The following is a 21,093-nucleotide window of genomic DNA, read 5'->3' as shown; positions in this document are numbered from 1 at the left end:
TATTTGTGGTGATTGCTCTCTTTCATGCAACTGCACATCAAGAGCATTCTTTCACAGAGGTTTGTTTTTGGCTCTGACTTCCAGCTTTCATGGCTCAGCAGTTCTGTTAACTGCCATGTGTGGAGCGTTAGAAGAGATGGTGTTAGGGAGCATGAGATACCAACAGCTGCAGGAACGTTGGTTTTAACTTCATATTCCTGTCTCCTGAAGACTTGAGCCCAGGCACTTCTGTAGCCACTACTACTCATGTTTCACTTGCGAATGGGTCATGGAATTGACTCCCATTAGAACAAAGCTGCAAAGAGTTCAAGTGGAACAAGCAACTCTATCTGCAACTTCTGTTGCCAGCCTCCACGCAAGATGCAGATAAATCTCCATTATGCTAATGTTCTCTAGTCTGCTTCCAGATTGTAAGTTGGCCCGTGAAGACAGGTGGCATTCAAATCTCGGTCATGTTTCCCAGTACACCACAGCAGAGGCTAACTTAGATTGGGCTGTAAAGGATAAACGGCTATTTTTATTCATGCTGACTTCAGTTTCATTGCTTTGTGTCCATCATCAAAACATATAAATTGTATGCGATGCTGGGCAAACACACCTGATGGGCAGAGCATTCATGTGCTTAAATGGTTAGCATTTGTAAAATGAACTTTACAAGTGTAGATGCAAGTTAGCGTTGTGCCAAAACAAGAACTCTCAATTGCTAATGAATAAGAGTGCATTGTTGCATTGAAATATTTTCTAAGATGGGGTTATAATTCTCAAGTGTGGGATGGATTACTGAGTGATTTGATGCCTCCTTTGGGAAAAGAGCGTTACAAAAGCTGTGGGGACCATTTCACAACACTAGAAGCTGTGCTAAGGAGAGCCACTGAAATAACTTCGTAGTCCTTTCTAATAGATGATCTTCGTGACTAGTGACTCTAACTTGATATGCATCTTACCTTAGAGTTATTTTAGTAACTTGTGTGCTCTCTTGTGTGGCGAAGAAAGTTTGTCTTTACAACTCAGTCTGTTAATGCTTAAATGCTTTGCACAGTTTGAGCGACTCTTTGTATGTCTATGTACTCTTTAGGACTGTCTGACTGTTTTCAGTTTTGAGAACATTTTTGGATCTAGGGTTTAGAATTTTTTAAACACCATTAGTAAAGCTTAGCTATATAAAGAAGGCTGATAATATTAGTGAACTGGCCTCATCTATCTGGCCTAACATCTATTTGAGCTGTCAAAACCAAGCGTTTGCAGTAGTAGTGTTAAATTGAATACACTTTTTAAAGTGTTTTAATGAAGTTTGTCTTCCAGGAAAACTTAGGTATCTCATCTTCCTGGATTTTTTGTCTTTTTTATTAAGCCTGTTAGAAAATAATTTGTGAGTTTTAAATTGTGCTATTCAACATTTTGAAATTTAGTCATCGAAGCCGTAGCTGTTTTGTGGCACTGTGGCCATTTCTAGCAGGGGATTTACTAACTCTTTACAAGGAACATAAAACGATCTGTACAAGTTTTTATGGACAGTAAATATGAAGAAAGATTCCTCCATCTCGTCTGCTCACAGTTCTTTCCATATAATGATGTTGGCACATTCTGTTCTGGAGGCAAAAGTAGATAGGACACTGCTTTGTTCCTCGGTGTTATGAATCACTAGGGATTTTTCTTTGCTTTATATTCTTCTAAAGAAGAATACAGGACTATATGTATCTGAAGAATCATATCCAATTTTTACTGTTGAAGGGGAGAAATAAAAGCGTGGAAGTATGACTTAGTCACAGATTTCAACAGGCAAGGCAGGAACTATTTGTGTAAAATTACTTTGGACCAAGAAGGTAGGCCAATGAGGAAGATAAATATATTGATACCGTAAGAATGTTGTGAACGTGCATTCTGAATGTTGAGCAGTCAGTGGCTGTGACATTTCTCTTTGGCAAGTAGATTAAGGTAATCAGTGATATCAGTTACGTGCGTATACGTAATCCTCCTCTGTGTGCTGTAGTTGGAATGAAACTACTGGAAAGAATTCAAGTTTTTGAATAGTTTTAATGAGTAACTGCAGAGTTGAGTGTATTTTTTCAGAGTCGATGCTAAATTCAATTGTTAGAATATTTCACTGATATTAAAATTCTTCAGGCTCAGTTGTGTTTTTCCTGTTTATGTAGCTTCTTAGTTGTTGCTTAAATAACTGCTCACAACTATTTTGCTCATGTGGATGACTTCATCTGCAGCTGGAGCTAGTCTGCCTCATTGCCCCTCTGTAAAAGGTGGTAGAGGGTGCGGGGTTATAACTGTGGTTTGGCTTGCACATCTCTGAATATAACAGATTTGATGCTGCTACCTTTTCTTCCTTCCTTCAAAGTATGGTATCTCACTGATGTAGAAGGATATGTGGGAAAAATCATAGCAAGAGAAATAAATGGAAGCAAAGCTAAGTTGCTTGTACTTCTTTCAGGTGGTTTTGGATGTTGGCTGTGGAACTGGAATACTTTCTATGTTTGCTGCCAAAGCAGGTGCGAAGAAAGTGATTGGAGTCGACCAATCTGAAATCATTTATCAGGCCATGGACATCATAAGGTAGGAAAAGTTCTGGAAAAAGTATGGAAATACCACTGTAAGAAGTTGTTAAAATACCAGTCTAAGTTAATGATCAGATATCACTTTGTAGGTTTTATACTGAAGTCTTTCTTTATTCTAAGAATGAACACAGGTTTTGATGCGCAATTGTGTTTGCTGTTCTAATAAAGGTTGTAAAAATAGAGTGCTAGTTGAGGAAAAATATTTCCCAGATGCTTCTTGATATTGGCATTGGGACCAACGCTGTCATGCTGTTGAGGCTCGAACTGGCTGCTGCCAATGCATTTCCTATTTTCGCTTTGTTTGCTTGAAATATCACTGCTGGTAAAACTGTAATTTTTTTAAACAACAAACGTTAGAGTTGACACCTACCTAGAGGATATGAGGAACTTTGCTGGCTGCAAAATTTTAAGTTAAGCGTATAGAACTGCTGTAGATGAACACAGTGGAAGTTGTTTAGATTGCTATTTAGATGTACACACACTCACTGCTGTTTCATTTTATATATATAGCAAATTTCAATAGTTATATGATGTTGATAAATTAATCTTCTAGATTACAGAAAATTAAAATGCTTTACTGGGTCCATCTAAATGTATATATATATATATATATATATATTTTTATAGATCGTTGTGTTAGTTAAACTGTGATATTTTCAAGTAGTATATGACAAGCTTTTTTTTTTTTTTTTTTTTAACCAATTTTGACACCTGTAATGGAGACATGAAATGTAGCTCTCTGTTGGCAAATTTTGTAGTTAATGGTATTAACCTTTCTCTAATAAGGTTCTTTACATTAGTATATTTAAGGGAGACTATGTTTGTAGAGAGTAATAAATGCCTATTACCACGTATTTTGTTTCCTTGGAAACCTCCTTTGCTCTGTTTTTCTTGTTTGTTGGAAAGTGATTACCATTGCACTGTAATATTTTCTATAGTTTGAATAAAAAATCAATTTAACAGCATGTACACAGACACATTAGCACACAATCTATGAGGTCACTGAGAAAAGATCTTGGAAAAAAAAAATCTGATAAATGATCAGGAATATCACAAATACAGTGTGTGCCGTGTAAACCATCACAGAATTATACGGAATGGGAGGGACCTCACGAGGGCATCTGGTTCAGCTCACTTTGAGACCAGGCTCAGGTACAGTAGGTGGCTCGAGCATTGTCTGGTCAGATTCTGAACACTGCTGCTTCTGTCTGAACTTCTCTGGCAAATAGCTTGTTTGATTATCCTCACTTGTGTTTTTCAAATACCAATGGGTGCAGATTATGTCCATTGCCTCCCATTTAGTCACTGCAATATCAGTCAAGGCCTTTGCTTGGTCTTCTATTCTCCCGCACAGTAGGCAGAGGACACGTTCAAAATGGTTATGTATATGAATTACTGTCTTATTTATAATGTACTATGTGACAAACTCTGCATTATTCATCTCTTAAAACAAGGGTACAAAAAGACCTATATGCTTTATACTCAAAGGATGATAGAACTATTAGCCACTGCGTGTTAACTTTGGTGAGAAGGGTGAGCCTTTAAGAAAAACAAAAATTGAAAAACGTTAAGCTCTTAAAAGTGGTAAATAACCACCCAAATTAAGCAGTGAACCACCACTAAAGCTATACATTTATAGGTAACTTTGGCTGTAAAAGGTTCAATTCACATTGAAGTCTTTGGTTCATATCAGAACAGTTCGTATTTGCCTTGGTAAACCCCCTTTTCCTGAAGGAATAGAACTGACCAACTTGTAATGAAATAACAAATATTTATGGGAATACTAAACAACTTGGTGTTGCTTAAAAATAATTACTTCAGTGTGTCTCCACCTATGATTAAAGTACATGATCAAAAGCTTGAGTCTCGTACAGAATTCAGGTTCATTTCTAATGTGCTCTAATAAATGTTAGAAACGGTGCAACCAATGTGTATAAGTAAATTGGAGGAAGTGGTCGCCGTGGCATTACCACAGGACGTTCATTTCTTTTCCAAGGCTTCATAGTAAATTTATTAACTATTTTCCCTATCTTTTCTTAATGTGAACAAGTAAAGGAAAATTTTTGAGTGCAGTGAAGATTTGATTTTTGTCGTTTGTTCTGGTAGGTTAGAATAAAAAGTGAAAGTACACTACTTAATAGCATGCAAGCCGTCTTTCCTATAGTTCGTCATCTATATTGATGACTTTTTTCCTTTTATACAATAAAACAGAAAACAACTATGTAATAAATTAGTGTTTTTACTCTCTTTGGTTTTAATTATGTCCTTGTATATGGTCGTTCATGAAGTTATCTGTATAGGCTTTTTTGTTCTTAAAATATTGATATGGTTGATAGCTCTCCAGTGTTTTATATCTCTCTTTGAACTTCTGTTTTAACTTTTGCTTCCAAAACTAAATGTGATATTAGCGGTGAACTGCTACTCTTCTTCGGGATGATTGTTGCACTCTAAGAGTTTAATTGATGTTTCCCACAGCCCATGTGTTCAAGTACCCTTTTGACCCTTTCCCTCCCTTTTTTTCTGATCTTTCTCCTATTGTCTTCTAGATTGAATTTTTAATATGATTAGTGGTCTGCATTGCAAGGCAGACAGCATGCAAGAGTAAGATATCAGGATGGGCGGGTAGGGGAAGAGATGAGAACTGCTGTGGATAGATAATACTTTTTTTTTTTTTTTTTTTTTTTTGGTGGGAATACTTCAGTACTCTCTGTAATAGCAGCTATCCTAATAATGGTATATACAAGTAAGACTAACGTGGTTTGCCAAGGAGAAAATACTAAATTTCAAGTGTTTCAAGTGTCTAGCAATTCAACTGTCGTGCAGTTGTTCTTTCCAAAAGCTGTAGTCAGGTCACAGAAACTTCCTCCGTATACAGAGTGTTTGTACGGTTACTTACATATGAGGTGATACTGATGGCTGCAGTTACTGAACAGTGCAGATGACTGTGGCAAAATCACAGTTGGGATGATATCTTTTTCTGTAGAATAACTATAATATTGATTTAGAGGGAACGTTTGTTCTCTGTGACTTGGCAGCTGGTTTTGTTTTAAAATAAATAAGTCATGCAAAATACCTTTGTATGAAGTTCATTTCCATTTGTATCCTAGTGTGATGAGTAGGCTCCAATTACTCTAGACTTACGCTACAAAGGTCAAAGGAGAACTGGAAACAAGCAACTCTAAATGAAGAGGAGCATCATTTTAAGTTGGCCTCTTCTTTGTTTTCCTGAGTTCTGACGTCTACATGCTTGAATTCACAGCACACTGGAGTCATACTGATCTACTGTCTGACACCTTTGCTTGGCTCTCCTGAAATATTTGGAAACTTATAACTGTTCCATCTGACATGTAACTGAAAAATAATGTTACATTGTAGTACTTTACTGATTGCTTTAAAAATAATAAAAACTGAAAATTGTTATTTGAGGGGTAAAGGAGAAATGCATAATACAGGCATAAATGTATTTACAGCATAAAATGGAAATATAAACTAATCGATTTATATTATTTCTTACAGATCAAATAAACTTGAAAATATTATTACACTAGTCAAAGGAAGAATTGAAGAAGTAGATCTACCCATGGAAAAAGTAGATGTAATCATATCTGAATGGATGGTAAGGTGTATGTATGAATATTCTTTTCAAGACACAGTTTTGGGGACAAAAAAAAACTGCACTGATTCATTCAATTTCAGGAATGATTCTGTAAGCGTTGCTATTCTTTAGCCAAGAATTTTTTGTGTGCGGCAGTGGTTTTGACAACCTGTTTGATGGGATGACAGTCTTGATTACATGACATTTGAATACAGTTCCTCCTCTCTCTTGTACCTGCTATTTCAAGTGAGGGTTCTACAAGTACAGTTAAGCTAGTTCGGGTACAGAAGTAAGTTTGTGTTATGTGGTTAGCGCACAAGTGTATAGAAGTATTCTGTGCTTCCGAATAGTAGCATTGCAGCTGCTCTTGTGAAAGTAATGGGGAAATTCTGTGTTTTTCATGTACAAATATCATTCTGATATGTAAAATACCATTAAGTCCATGAGGACAACTGAAGGACCATCCTGACAGTGCAGGAAAGGTGATAGGAAGGAGCATGTACACTGGGAAATTGGTGAATATATGGAGGGAGCTTGAAACAGTGTTTCCTCCGATTGCAGCCTTCTTAGCGTAAGAATGAAATAAAGGTGCGTAATGATGATGATGGCCAACAGAAAACGCTCTGTGCAGTGCATAAAGGAGCCATTTCCTGGAATCTGTTGGATTTCAGCTTTTGGACTGTTGACGTTCTTTCGTGCGCGTGTTTTCAAGCACAGTTATGCTTGCTGCCTGCCACTGAGAAAAGAATCTGTGTGACAAGACCTAGTGCCAGGCTGAATCCCATAGTGGCTGTTCCCTGTCAAAAGTGTGGTAAGAAACACCATTTGACTTCCCTTGTAGACTTCTTCTATTCAGTCTCCTGTGTCACAGATGTTCAAAAAACTCTTCAAAATGGTGCTTTTTCGTACTAATTCCCATTGTTTGGACTTGAAGTTAAAGGACAGAAGGATTTTCTTTTAAGATCAGTAGTGCAAGCTTATATTTGAAGTTACTTCTTCCTACTTCTAATTAATTTCCAGGCAAAGGTGAAAAGAAATTATTTGCTTTTTGAAATATTAAATATTTCAGTGTGCTGGCAATCAACAGATTTTTTTTCTACAGTCTTCTAAAGAATGTCACCAGAAGTATGAGCTTCATCTAGTGTTGAGGTCGCTAGTTTTAAGGGAGACTTAAACATATGGTACTAGTGAATTAAAGCTGGTATGTTATCATTGGTGATTTATCAGAGTATATGACTTCACCTGAAACATAATTCCTTTTTCAGGGAAACTTCTGATCACTTGCCTAATCTGTGCACCGAGAATAATCCTCCCAAAATCAGACCGCTTGTTCTAGAGCGCAGGATTTGTATTCTGAAAATCACTCGGCCATTTAAGAACCTAAGTCCTGTTGTAAATTAGTGTATCTAAGGTGAAACAGAGGACTTGGTCAGGAGTTGGCAGGGCTGATAGATAGGGCTTTAAACTAGAGTCGAAGGGGGAAGGGGCTAAAACCAGGCGCGCCGGTGAAGACCTAAGGGATGGTACGCTAGAATCAGAGGGGCTGTGTGCCAGTGAGGTCCTTCGGTCAGCTCCACAAGGTGCTGAGTGTAAGGAGACGCACTTGAAATGCTTTTACACGAACGCACGCAGTATGAGGAATAAAATAGATGAGCTAGAAGTCCTGGCCCAGTCCCGCAACTACGACATCATCGGCATAAGCGAAACCTGGTGGGACGAGTCCTGTGACTGGGGTGTTGCGATAGATGGTTACAGGCTCTTCAGGAGGGACAGGCAGGGAAGGCGAGGTGGTGGGGTGGCGATGTATGTGAAGCAGGGGCTGGACTGTGTGGAACTTCAGGTCGGCGATGGCAAAGTTGAGAGCCTCTGGGTAAGGATCAAGGGACGAACGAATAAAGGGGATGTCGTTGTGGGAGTCTATTACAGACCGCCTGGCCAGGACGATAGCGCCGATAAATTATTCTTTACAGAACTAAGAGAGGCCTCGAGATTAACTCCCCTTGTCCTTATGGGGGACTTCAACTTGCCGGACGTTAACTGGGAGTGCCACACAGCTGAAACAAGCAAGTCCAGGAGGTTCATGAAGCACCTAGATGATAACTTCTTGGTGCAGGTGCTAACGGAGCCAACTAGGAAAGGTGCCCTCCTAGACCTGTTGCTAGTAAACAGAGAGGGTCTGGTGGGAGATGTGGTGATTGGTGGCCGCCTCGGCCATAGCAACCATGAAGTGGTTGAGTTCAATATTTATGGTGACAGAAGGAAAAGTGCCACCAAAACCTCATCCCTAGATATGGGGAAAGCGGACTTCAGGCTGCTCAGGGAACTAGTCAGCAAGGTCCCCTGGGAAACTGCTCTTGAAGGCCTCGATGTCCACCAGTGCTGGTCACTCTTTAAGCGATGCCTCCTAGAAGCACAAGATCAGGCAATTCCAAAATATCGCAAGTCAGGCAGGCGGGGAAGGAGGCCGGCGTGGCTGACCAGGAATGTTCTAATGGAGATTAGGCGGAAACAGAGAGTGTTTTGCTACTGGAAGGAGGGCCAGGCGTCATGGAAAGAATACAGGGATGCTGTTCGTGTTTGTAGGGAGAAAGTTCGAGTGGCCAAAGCACAGCTAGAGTTGAAGCTGGCTGTGTCTGTGAGAGAAAATAAAAAGGGTTTTTTTAGATATGTAAATGGAAAAAGGAGAACTAAAGAATACATAGGGCCGCTCCTTGATAGGGAAGGTCTCCTCACAGACGATGACATAGGCAAAGCAGAGACGCTTAACGCCTTCTTTGCCTCTGTCTTCAATGCCGATGATGGGCTTCGGGACCCAGGGTGCCCTGAGCTGGAGGACCGGGACGGTGGGGATGACAAACTCCCAACTGACCCTGAACGTGTGCGGGATTTGCTACTCCACCTGGATCCCTACAAGTCCATGGGTCCGGATGGGATTCATCCCCGGGTGCTGAAAGAGCTGGCGGATGTCATCGCGGAACCTCTTTCAATTATTTTTCAACGATCCTGGGAATTTGGAGAGGTCCCGGTAGACTGGAAGCTGGCAAATGTTGTGCCAATTTTCAAGAAGGGTCAGAAAGAAGACCCTAGCAATTACAGGCCTGTCAGTCTCACGTCAGTGCCTGGTAAAATCATGGAGAAGTTGGTTCTCGGACTTATTGAGGCGCACCTGGGGGACAGAGCAGTCATTGGTCCCAGCCAGCATGGGTTTGTGAAGGGTAGGTCCTGCCTAACTAACCTGATTTCCTTTTATGATAAGATCACCCGTATGGTGGACCAAGGGAAACCAGCTGATGTGATTTTTTTGGACTTCAGCAAGGCTTTTGACACGGTTTCCCATAGGATCCTACTGGACAAAATGTCCACCATACAGCTAAATAAAAACATCATACGATGGGTGAGCAATTGGCTAACGGGCAGGGCCCAAAGGGTTATGGTAAATGGGGCTGCGTCAGGCTGGCGGGCGGTCACCAGTGGGGTCCCTCAAGGCTCCATTTTAGGGCCGGTACTTTTCAATATTTTTATAAACGATCTGGATGTAGGAATAGAGGGTATTTTGAGCAAGTTTGCTGATGACACCAAACTTGGAGGAGTTGTGGACTCAAATGAGGGCGTAAAGGCCTTGCAGAGGGATCTGGATAGGTTGGAGAGCTGGGCGATCACCAACCGCATGAAGTTCAATAAGAGCAAGTGCCGGGTCCTGCACCTGGGACGGGGAAACCCTGGCTGCATGTACAGACTGGGCGATGAGACGCTGGAGAGCAGCCTGGAAGAGAGGGATCTGGGGGTCGTGGTAGACAGCAAGTTGAATATGAGCCAGCAGTGTGCCCTGGCAGCCAGGAGGGCCAACCGTGTCCTGGGGTGCATCAAGCACGGCATCGCTAGTAGGTCAAGGGAGGTGATTGTCCCGCTCTACTCTGCGCTGGTGCGGCCTCACCTCGAGTACTGTGTGCAGTTCTGGGCACCACAGTATAAAAAGGACATGAAACTGTTGGAAAGTGTCCAGAGGAGGGCTACGAAGATGGTGAAAGGCCTGGAGGGGAAGACGTACGAGGAACGGCTGAGGTCACTGGGCCTGTTCAGCCTGGAGAAGAGAAGGCTGAGGGGAGACCTCATCACAGTCTACAACTTCCTCGTAAGGGGGTGTCGAGAGGCAGGAGACCTTTTCTCCATTAACACTAGTGACAGGACCCGCGGGAACGGGGTTAAGCTGAGGCAGGGGAAATTTAGGCTGGACGTCAGGAGGGGGTTCTTCACAGAGAGGGTGGTTGCACACTGGAACAGGCTCCCCAGGGAAGTGGTCACTGCACCGAGCCTGGCTGAATTTAAGAAGAGATTGGACTGTGCACTTAGTCACATGGTCTGAACTTTTGGGTAGACCTGTGCGGTGTCAAGAGTTGGACTTGATGATCCTTAAGGGTCCCTTCCAACTCAGGATATTCTATTCTATGATTCTATGACTTAGAAAAGCACCTCATGTAAGAAATGACGTACTGAATGTTCTGGTTTTCCCATTTCGGTGCTAATTTACCTTTTAATGTTATAATTATATAGACATGTGCATTTCACTTAATGAGGTATTCTAAATGTTTAGGGATGTTAGCATTTTTATAGGTTGCTGCAATACAGAGATAAAGAGGACAATGCTGTTAAAGTAAGATTGATAACTGGACAGCATGCAGACTGTTCCAACGCTGTCTGGAAAGGAGCGTTAGGTTTCCCAGATGCAAATGAAGATTCCTCTTTGTCTGTCTTCCCCATGTGCGTTTTCACAAGTGTGTGAATTTGCTTTTTGTTTTCCTTCTCTACGTGGTAGCGAACAGTGTGAAATCTTCTTTGTTAAACTAAGAATATAAGTGCTTAGAAACAGACCACTAGCTTGAAAATGTTGTAAATGCACAGTGTGGAACAAAAAGGAGCTCAATATATGTCAGCTCTCAATTCTTTATTTGGAGCACTTGCATAGACTAGCAGGAAACCTCCAATGGGAACAACATCTTTTCTTGGTAACTAAAATGTGGAAGGTTGCTGTTGTACTTAGAAAGCAAACTGCTCATGTGCTAGCGAGCACCAAATTCTTTTGTGGAATCATCACTGTGTTTTACTTGGCGCAGAGCAGCATTAAAGATGAGTACCCTGTAAGTTTTTTAGAGCCATGCATGGAGCATAAGAAAATTATGAACAGGTGTGAAGCATTAGAACGGAGGCTGGAGAGAGGAAAAGATGCTGCATCCCCCGACATGTTTCTATAACAGGCCTTGTAAGAAAGATAGCACAGCAAGGAGTGTATTGTAAAAGCTATGGGGTTGCTTTATGAATATCTCCGTTGTAGTGGCTGATGATCGTTCTCCTGCTTGTGTAAGTGAGCTGTGGATTCTGCAGACTGCTATTCCTATTTCTTTAATCTTTAAATTTATTCCCTTAAAATATGCCAAAATGGGAGAAACACCTTAAGTGTTACACTGTGGCTAGGTGAGTGGGTGTGTATATCAGATATGTGAAGCCAAACTATATTTCATATCTATACTTCCAAAATAATGTGTTTAGGTTGTAAATTTATCTGGATACATTTTGGTCATGTTCCAGGTTTAGAGGCTGAGTGATGAGCAACTGTCTCTTCAGTGGCTTTTATTTATTGTTTTTTATTTATTTATTTTTAGGCCTAGGAAAGAAATTAGCAAACAGGGAACAGCGATCTTGCTGCTGATGTAGAGAGTAAGTTAATTGTTTGTGACATCTGAAGTATGTGTGTTAGACATCTTTAAAATCAGACCATAAGCAGGGCGTCTGTGTAATTGCATTCTACTAAAACCAGCATGGAAACAATTTGGAAAGGCAGTGTGATGAGCTCGGAGCTGTTCTGTTGGTTTCTGAAAGGCAGGTTGGTGAAGATTGAGGACCTCTTGGATTACTGGATACCCAGATAAATCCATCTGTTTAGATGCTTTCACTCTGAGTACTGCTGTGAATGCCTTTTAGCAGAACACTGGCTAAGTATGCAGCCTGACACGAGCACTTAGAGGGCTGCAGGTCTGGAGCACAGGGGAGAGCAGGTGGACCGAAGGACCATCTCTCCGAATGAAGCACATGGTCTTGAGGAAGACAAATGGACAAGTAATAGCCTGTTGTGCTAACCACACTGATTCTGTAAGATGAAGGTCTTCTGGTTGTTGGAGATGGGTTGTTTGAGTGTAAGAACGGGTGAATGTTATACCCGAGCTGACTGCTGGCCTTGGTTATGGAAGTTTCCCTGTACAGGATGGTCTGATAATCTGTACCAGGGCTGCAAACTTCTGATGCGTCATCCTGCCTGGAGCTCTGAGGTATGCAAAAACACGGTCAGTTAGTGACTTGACCTGAAAGTGTTTGGAAAATGCCTGAATTTCACTGGAAACTTAGAATTTTTACTTGAATGCGGTGCCGTTTGTATGCAAGTAGTAGGAAAGCCCTTAGGTTAGCAAGAATTGTGCACGCTGTTGGTCTCAGCCCACTCCCAAGAGGTACAGATTTTTAGGAAGCAATGAAGTTTTACTGGAATTACTTTTACACACAGCGTATCAGTTTGAAATGGGACCTGCTGTGGAAAGTGCTGAAGTTGGTTTTTGCTTCAGTTGAATGCTTGATAGAATGAGATTTGCTAACCATACAAATGTAGCTGTGTTACTCCACATGTGGATTTCAGTAGTGTAGTTGTTAAATTTGTAGGCTGCTTATTAAAAGGAAAGGTGCAGAAAAACAGAAAATACAATGCTTTTCTACAGTGTTCTTCAGCTGCATCCATGTACAGTCTTATTGTCTCTCTTTATGCTTTGAGTTCTGTTTCTGTAGCTAAGAGTACGAAGCTGGAGGTTGAGAGTTGCGTTTGCTTGAAAAATAACTGCGTTTTTTGACCTTTTTTTAAAAATTGTGAGGGATAATTGTCCGAGCTGGTTGTCTCATACTGCAGTAGAATACACTGCATTCTCATAAATGGCTGGCTTGTGTAAGGCTTTATGATACTGAATATGCGATGTAGCCTTACAGAAAATAACAGCTGGGAAAAAGATGGATTCTTAATGGAAGCCAAGAATTGAATCTAATGCTTGTGTTGTTTGGGTAGCCGATATCACACATCTATTTACTTGATTGCTTGCTTACTATTAGGTAATTTTGAAATGCTATCGGGATGGGTCTTGAATGGGAGATAGCCCAAATCTTGGGAGAAGTACTGGGAAGTAAGTGTGTCTGAAATACTGGAAGTAATCTGTTACCTCCTTTCTTCCATTTTGATGGAAGTGGTGGTGCTTTTCTAATACTTAGTAATGTTTCTTTTGATACTTTGTATTGTTTCTGTTCATGTTTGAGGGATCGTTTAGTAAGAATGTTCAGTTCCCATAGCACAGTAAAAATATAATTTAAAATTCCATGTAAAAATTCTTTTTTATGCAAAGGAGCATATGAAGTAGCTCTACAGTGAATTTTTTTTGTGAAAGGAATTTTTTCCTTTTTGTCTGCCCCCTTAATAATGGGTGTCATTTGTCCACTCTTGACATCTCCCCTTATGGTGTTCTCGCTCATCTTGCTTTTGGTTAAGGGCAAAATGGGGTGTACAGAATCAGAGTTGAGCTGTGGTTTTGCAATGTGTGGGCTTGCTCTGACAGCAGTGTGTTTTTATTTGATGTTGTTTTTATGTTTTGAGTTAAAGCGTACATTAGAGATCAGCGTGAAGGCTCACTTAATGTGAGGGAAATGGTGCTGCAGCAGACCATGTAGAAGAGTTCACATGTAGCTGCTGCTTCTCATTTAAACATGCCATGTTTTGTTTTTTTTTTTTATTTTGTGAGATTGTGTTGAGTAAAAAGTGATTTTTCACAAAATCAAGCAGGCCCCATTGGTTTTGTTTATCTATTAATGTGAGACAGCACTTTCTAACATAAAGTTGAGTCTGTTGACTACTGTTTTAGGTATTCTGTAACTTGTTTCACCTTGCAGTCCAATGGAAACCTTGTAGGTAAAAATTTGATCTCAGGAAATAATGCACGTTTTATACTGACAGGGTTTAAAAAAAACAATCCACTTGATGAAGCAGTAGTTTGATAGCTGCCTTTTATCTCATTAAATGTTGAGTTTTGGTAGTCAATGAATTTGATTACTAGGCCAGATTCAGTTGTTACAAAAAATAATGAAATCCTCTTTGATAAGAGGAGAAAAAGCACCACTTCTTCAAGTAGGTAAACATTGCTTCTCAGTTTTTTCATTGCTTGTTTTTTTCTGCTGTACTAAAAATGGTAACGATTTTTGCAATTGTAAGGATGCTAATGCCACTTCTTGAAAACAATCCTTCATTTATATCGATTTCACCAACAAGCAGAAAATACGAAAAGCAAAAACGATTTGGAATAATGCATTTGATAGGAATGGATAAGGGAAATGTACAGGAGATGGTCCTAAACTGAAGTATTTTTTTTAAGTGTAGTATTTTTCTTTGGCACTTTCCACACAGTCAGGTATACTTGAAATTAAATATTGTTCTTGTGTCTTAATGCTTTTAAGTAGTTTAATCTCATTTTTCACCGTGAAGATTATAATGAATACTGAAGCAGTCTTGTTAAAAACAAAACAAAACAAAAACAAAACAAACAAACAAAAAAACTTCCCCTACCTATATTTTGATCTATTTGCAAAATATTTTACCTAGTTTTGAAATAAAATGAAAAAGAACTTCAGAGCAGTGTAGTCTGTTAGAATAATTAAGAAAATTTAACAGTGCAGGGCATTAAACTGTCCAAGTTGCGTGAGCGTTTTATAATCCTGTTGCAAAACACAAAATATGGGTAAAAGGGACATGAGACATTTCAGGTGTGTTAGCTACTAGCAAGATGAAATTATTAATATTCTGCTCACAGATTTGTATTCTAGAGATCTCTTTGCAATCATTAATTTTGAGGATGCTAATACGCATTGAAGAAGGAAACAAACCCCCTGAATGCTTCTTGGGGTGGAAGCAAGAGTGCTGCCCCACAGCATCACGGGGACAAAACGTCAGGTATAATTCTCTTTCCAGATGGCACCCCTACAGGTGAGGCAGCAGCCTGTGAAATTGCATTCTAAATTACACTGCAGATGAGCACGGCACACAGAGCAAGACGCTTTGGTAGAAGTAATAAATGACTTCAGTACCAGCGATGGTTTACGTAACTTGCAGGAATGCGAAGTTGAATTGGGGATGGGGGGGGGCAACAGCAATGGCAGAATGCAAGGGTCAGGGAAAGGACGGTGAAAATTTCACTGGATTTCTCGTTAAAATGTGTGTCTTCCAACTGCACCCCTTAGGCTTGGTTGGCAGGCATTTTAGATAACGGTAATTTTAGTCAGGAAGAAATAAGTGAGGAATTGATCCGTAGAGATGTTGCTTTCTAACTCACTGACTGTTGCTGTTAACTAATCTTACGCTGTGTCCTGGAGGTCATGTTTTCAGTTAAAAGCATCTGAAAAGAATTTGTATGAATCAAACATATCCAATCGTAAAATTGCAAGAATAAGAACTAAAAAAGAAAACTGTTTCCAGCCTGTGCTTTTGGCTTGCTGGAGGCTTAAAATACTGTCTGTCTGATGCCGTAGGAGCTCCTGGCCTTTTCAACCATTTTCCTAAGCTTACAAAAATGGTATTGCTCACAAAGCAGCGGTGTTCATTTTGGGACTTACTCTAAGAATTTTATAAAGGTTAAGCAGGGAAGTGTGACAGAATATACAGTATTTGGAAGAAAAGTATGCAGTAGAGCACTGTCCTCTTACCAGAAGAAATAGGATAAGAAGAGGGAGTTTGTGTCATTGTTCCCAACACGGATGCATCCTGCTTCAGGTTTCTCATTTTCTGGTTTTGTTTGTTTTTTAGTTCTGAAGGCTGCAATGTGAATGGGGACGTTTATGAGAGCAATTATGAACTTGCTGCGTTTTTTAAATTTAGGAACCTCGGATGACTAAGATAGAAGATGAGATAAACTTGAAGCTAACTTGGTATCTTAACAATGCAGTTCACATGCAGTGCTGTCTTCAGTAGGGTGGCTTGATGAAATGAAGAACAGCAGCAACTAAACAAATCACAATTCCAAATACGGAATTGTAGGAAAGATGACGAAAGAAGTCTTTGTGGCTTTGCTTTGTTTGATTACAGCTACCTGGGCTTGTAGGGTTACAAGTCCAGAGTCTGGACTTGCCGTTATCTTTTTTGTTCTTTCCTACTGGCTGTCGGTGCATAAATCAAACCCCATGGTGAAGTAGTGTTTCAAGCCAAATGAGAATTTGGACATGAAGTGAAAAAATGAAGTGTGTGCTGGTATGATTTGTCATTAAGTGATTTGATGTCCAAAGAAAGTGGATGAAGCATGTTGAGAGTATTCAGCAGGAGTAATGATCATATTCAAACTTGAAAGATAGAAAAAGTGTAAAATAGTAAATACATTGATAAACAAATGGCCATATATCTCTTGGAAATTTGGACTTCACCTTTAAGAGTCGAAACTGAAGGTTTAATTTAAAAGGTTAATTGTATGTAATGCTATTGTAGGTAATGCCAAGGACAAAGGGATTTTATTTTTTAATTTTTTCATATGGCACCTCGGAGTTGTGACTACAAAATCGATCCATAGAGCTTTTCTCTTGGGGTTTAAAGTAAATTTAATTTCTTTGTATGTTATGGGAGTCAGGTAATTGTTGGTGTAGATGGATATTTGTTGCCTACAGTTTATGAATTTAGTAAATGTTAATATTTTTGTAGTGTGGGAATTAAAGATGATACGTAATTAAAGTGCTGAAGTGACCATGCTAGTGTTGAGAAACTCACCAGGTGCTGGCTTTTACTAAGGTGTATGGGTATGCAAAGTTCTTAAACTGTATTGATGAAGTCAATCTGTATGTTGATTAAATATGCTGCGTAAAAGTGTAATGACTTATAAATTCTTTTCCTCTTTTTGTGAACAGGGTTACTTCCTTCTCTTTGAGTCTATGCTGGATTCTGTCATCTATGCAAAGGACAAGTACCTGGCAGAGGGAGGCTCAGGTTGGTGCGCGTAATTCTTCTAATAAATTTAGCTCTGGGGGAAAGCTAAATGAACTCAGAGACTTGGAATAAGCTATGCATGGATGAGAAAGTTGCCAGTCTAAATGAATAATGTTACCATTAGTAGGAGCTTCGAGGCATTAATTTACTGTATGGGTAGTAGAAGGATATTAGCTGGGGTATCAAGGTCTCAAGTTAATGGTGTTTTTAAGAATAGAAGGGGGTTATTTATTCTTAAGCACAGTCTAAATTTTTCCTCCCTATTTCTTCCCACATGTCTACACAGGAGGGAGGGAGATGGGGGACAGTAGCAAGTTAATAAACTTAATTTCAAGAGTTAACTTCTGTGTTCCGGAATATTATTTTGTTATTCACAGCAGTTGGATGGTAACCTCAGGCTGTAATAGTTAAAGTTAAGACTGGAATGTTGTCTGTATTTTTCCCAGATCCTTTGAGTTGAAAAATGATCAATGCAGCCAATCTGGACAAATAAAAATCTAGAAATGCCTTAATGGAATTATAGTGTTGGACTTAAAACCTTTCAAAATACATGAGGCTAATTAGCAGCCATCAGAAAAGCTTGTGTTCATTTTCTCCTCCATAAATACCAGTTTCTGCAAAACTAGAAATGGAAGAATACAGTTTTTATTGGGTAAGATATAGTACTGTTTGAGAAAGCTACAACTTTCTTGTAAGAAGAAAAGTTCAAAATTTTTATCTGTTCTCAGATGAATTAGAGGGAAAGGGAATAGGGTGCATTCCAGGTTGGCAGATGATGTGTGAGGAGGACATACAGTTTCGAACATACGAAGCCAGGTGAAATAACTAATGGAATTGCTTTGTTTCAGTTTAGGATATTCATTTCCATTAAGAATATATTCTTTTTCTTTGTTGTTGGAGGGTGGGGAAGTGACAGAAGAAAAAAAATATTTTGAAGTAGAGTTCTTTCATCCTTTTTAAGTAGATTAGATAGAATCATCTTAAGCAGTGTTTAAATGCCTGCGAGTATTTATTACTAATGTGATGCAGTTTTCTGCACGAGCTCTGCATATGCTTTATTCCTTCCAGTTAATTCCTTTGTCAGTATTGTATTTCATATTGACCTTTTCAATCGTAGTCATCGGTCTGTTTTTTTCCCCCCTTTTGTGCTAACCATGCACATAGTTAGTTTCACTACACTGACTTAATGATTGGATTAATGACTATGTAACAGTGCTCGCTGCAGTGCTTCGCTGTGATTGCACTGAGCTTTTGTATGCTAGAGTGCAGCAGAAAAAAGGCTTTTTTATGCAATTGTTCAACGTCTGATCGCAAACCTGAATATGTAAGGAAGAGATGACTGTTTATGTATTAAAATATTTAGAAGCCTCTTGAATAGCGTAGCAGAAGAGGAGTGCTTTTTTGTGTATTGTAGAGCACTGCAGCCGTATCTGGAATGCAGTTGGGTGAGCTCTGTATAAATATATGCTAGTCATTTTACGTAACAATGTAGTTACTAAATTTGAAGACATCCTCTGAAACTGTAAGGAATGATTTCCTGTTCAGCTAGTGCTTCCAAAGCTTTCTGAAAAGGGCCAGGCATTTCTGACCTCTGCAGAAACTGTGACAGCATCTTGTTCGCCAGCATCTTTCTGTATTGGTGGTGTGTTTTTTAGCAGCTCGAGCTTCCCCACGTTTTCTTTGAGAGAGAAGGTGTGCTGGCTCTGCAGTGCACTTAACCTTTGTGGTCTGAGAAGGATCTCAGGTTCTTAGTTGACTCTTCCCAAGGCATACTGTGTTACAGACTCACTGATAGGTGTAGCCAGATTTTAAATGGGATGTTTTTTCCTTCAGATGCTTCCCATTACTCTCCCCTGCCAGTTTGCATAGCAGGGAAATGGCTGTGCCTGAGTTTTGTGCCAAAATTGCTCAGCAATCAGCAAGACTGACACGATGCAGTGTGGATGAATAGCAGAACTGTGGGCACGTCCAAATGGGGATGAGCTGAAATGAAGAGCTCATTCTGAGGTGAAGTCTTAAGAGAGAAACTCCTGAATCTACTGTAAAGCTTAATTCTGTCTCAAGCCACGTAATACTATTAATCCCAAGATCATTATTTATTGGGGCTGTTTGAAAGCTGAGAACGGGGATAGGAGCAGCTGTGATTTGGCCAGATCTTCCAGTGACTGAGGCAGGAATAGAATCCAAATTTCCAGATTTGTGTGCAGTCGGTCATATCGTGGTTACTTCAGTTCCTATTGGCATACTGAAGTGGATTATGTCAAACCGTTTAGGGTAATGTGTACAGTATATAATAGCATTGTTTGGGAGCACAAAATTCTTGCTGCCCAGGACCCATCTGCTTGTTCTGTAGAGCTGGTACTTGCTTGGGTGTATTTTTTTCCATATACTTGAGCGCAGCACACGTGGATGAGGGGGTGACATACGTAAGGAAGTCGTCATTCAAAATGAAATACTGTTTTCTTGTTCAAGTCAAAAAGATGCTGGTATTCACTTGGAATTCCTTCTGCATATCCAGAGGATTACTGCCTTACCCTTCAGTGTCCTGAAGTTTGTGAAGCATTGCTAAGGGCTAAAGGATTTCCCCTCATATTCTGTCTACCACGTGAGCTGTTACTAGTGACAGATGACTTGAGGGCACTCAGTCGAGAAGGACACAGATGTCAAAACGATGAATCTGAGAGCGCATTGTGGAGCATGTGCTTTTGTCCAGTCAGCATTTTGGTTGTTTCACCTGTGAGAAAGAATAATTATTACATTATAACCTTAATCAGAAAAAAAAAGACAAATCTGTCAGGATTGCACAGGCAAATGTTATAAGGTTGCAGGAAAAGCAGAGGGTTTTTGGAGAAACAAGGGTTTTGGTTGAAATGTAAAATGCAGTTTTAAGCCGGTGATTTTAAACATTGACAAAACTCTGCTGCCTTTAGAAGATTTAATCTGATACTTACACAACATGCTTAGATTTCCAGTCAGACTTCAATATAGTGTAAGCTTCTAAACAATGGTTGGGTTTGTAAATTTAGAAATTGGATACATGACTGTAATCTCATGCCTGTGCCTTGTTTGTGGAACTCAGATTTATTTTTCTGAAAAAATAGTTTTCAAATATTTTTTTTGCTGTTGTTTTTGTTAGCAGTTTTGCTACCTCTAGCTTGCTATCTCATTTCTCAAAGTATGACCTGTAACTAGAGACATCAGGTCTTTTTTTACCCCTTTTGTATCCTCTTGCTACATCCCTTGCATCCTGTAGTCACTTGCTGTTGTTGTCTGTCCCATGCTGTCTTTGGGACGATGTTAGTGGTGACTCTTGGAGGTTTGCAACACTGTGAGGTAAAGCCTACCATAACACAGTTCTCACATCAGTAAACAGTAAATGAGGGCTTTAAGAAATGAAAAACCTTTATAGCTTGCTCCAGAAAGTACTTGCAAATACTCCTACTGCCAGATCTCTGTGCATGTGAGAGCTGTCAGGTATGCTGGAATCAACTCATTTGTTTCAAACAAGATTGATGGGAATCAAAACAGGGAGGCATTCAACTAATTACGTTTTCGCTGCTGAGTTAATTGTAGGCTGCTCCTGGAAAAACCTTCTGCTTTCAGTTCTCATCTGCAAAGTGGAGGTGGTACTTCACCAATGGGATTCCAATTTAAGCTAGCTGATATTCATTTAGTATTCTGGCTTAAGCAGTCAGAATGTGAGAAAAACGGCAGTGTGCACTCATATTTTGCATTATCTAGTCATTCCGGATGTAGAGGTGGTTGCTTGCTTGAACCTCTTCACATGGAAAAAAAAAAAAGCTTTTTTAGAGAAGAGTTGCCTTTATAATGTGTATAAGATAATTTCCTTTAGGATAGACATACTCTCGCTGTATAACAGGTCCAATATCAGTTTT

The 21,093-nt window shown here is 39.8% G+C and overlaps 1 protein-coding gene across 1 annotated transcript in view; it reads left to right on the top strand.

Annotated features, from left to right (window-relative positions):
- PRMT3 (protein arginine methyltransferase 3) overlaps positions 1 to 21,093 on the top strand; it is a 56,365-nt gene that overhangs the window by 9,160 nt on the left and 26,112 nt on the right. Inside the window, exons 5-7 of the mRNA XM_084288579.1 lie at positions 2,444 to 2,565; positions 6,084 to 6,183; positions 17,119 to 17,197. Of these exons, the coding sequence (XP_084144705.1) occupies positions 2,444 to 2,565; positions 6,084 to 6,183; positions 17,119 to 17,197 (301 nt within the window). The remainder of the gene's footprint in view (positions 1 to 2,443; positions 2,566 to 6,083; positions 6,184 to 17,118; positions 17,198 to 21,093) is intronic.

Source organism: Netta rufina, assembly GCF_964035555.1.
Source record: "Netta rufina genome assembly, chromosome: 5".
In the NCBI taxonomy this organism is placed as follows: Eukaryota; Metazoa; Chordata; class Aves; order Anseriformes; family Anatidae; genus Netta; species Netta rufina.
The sequence above is the reverse complement of the archived record's forward strand: the minus strand, read 5'-3'. Positions and strand labels throughout refer to the sequence as shown.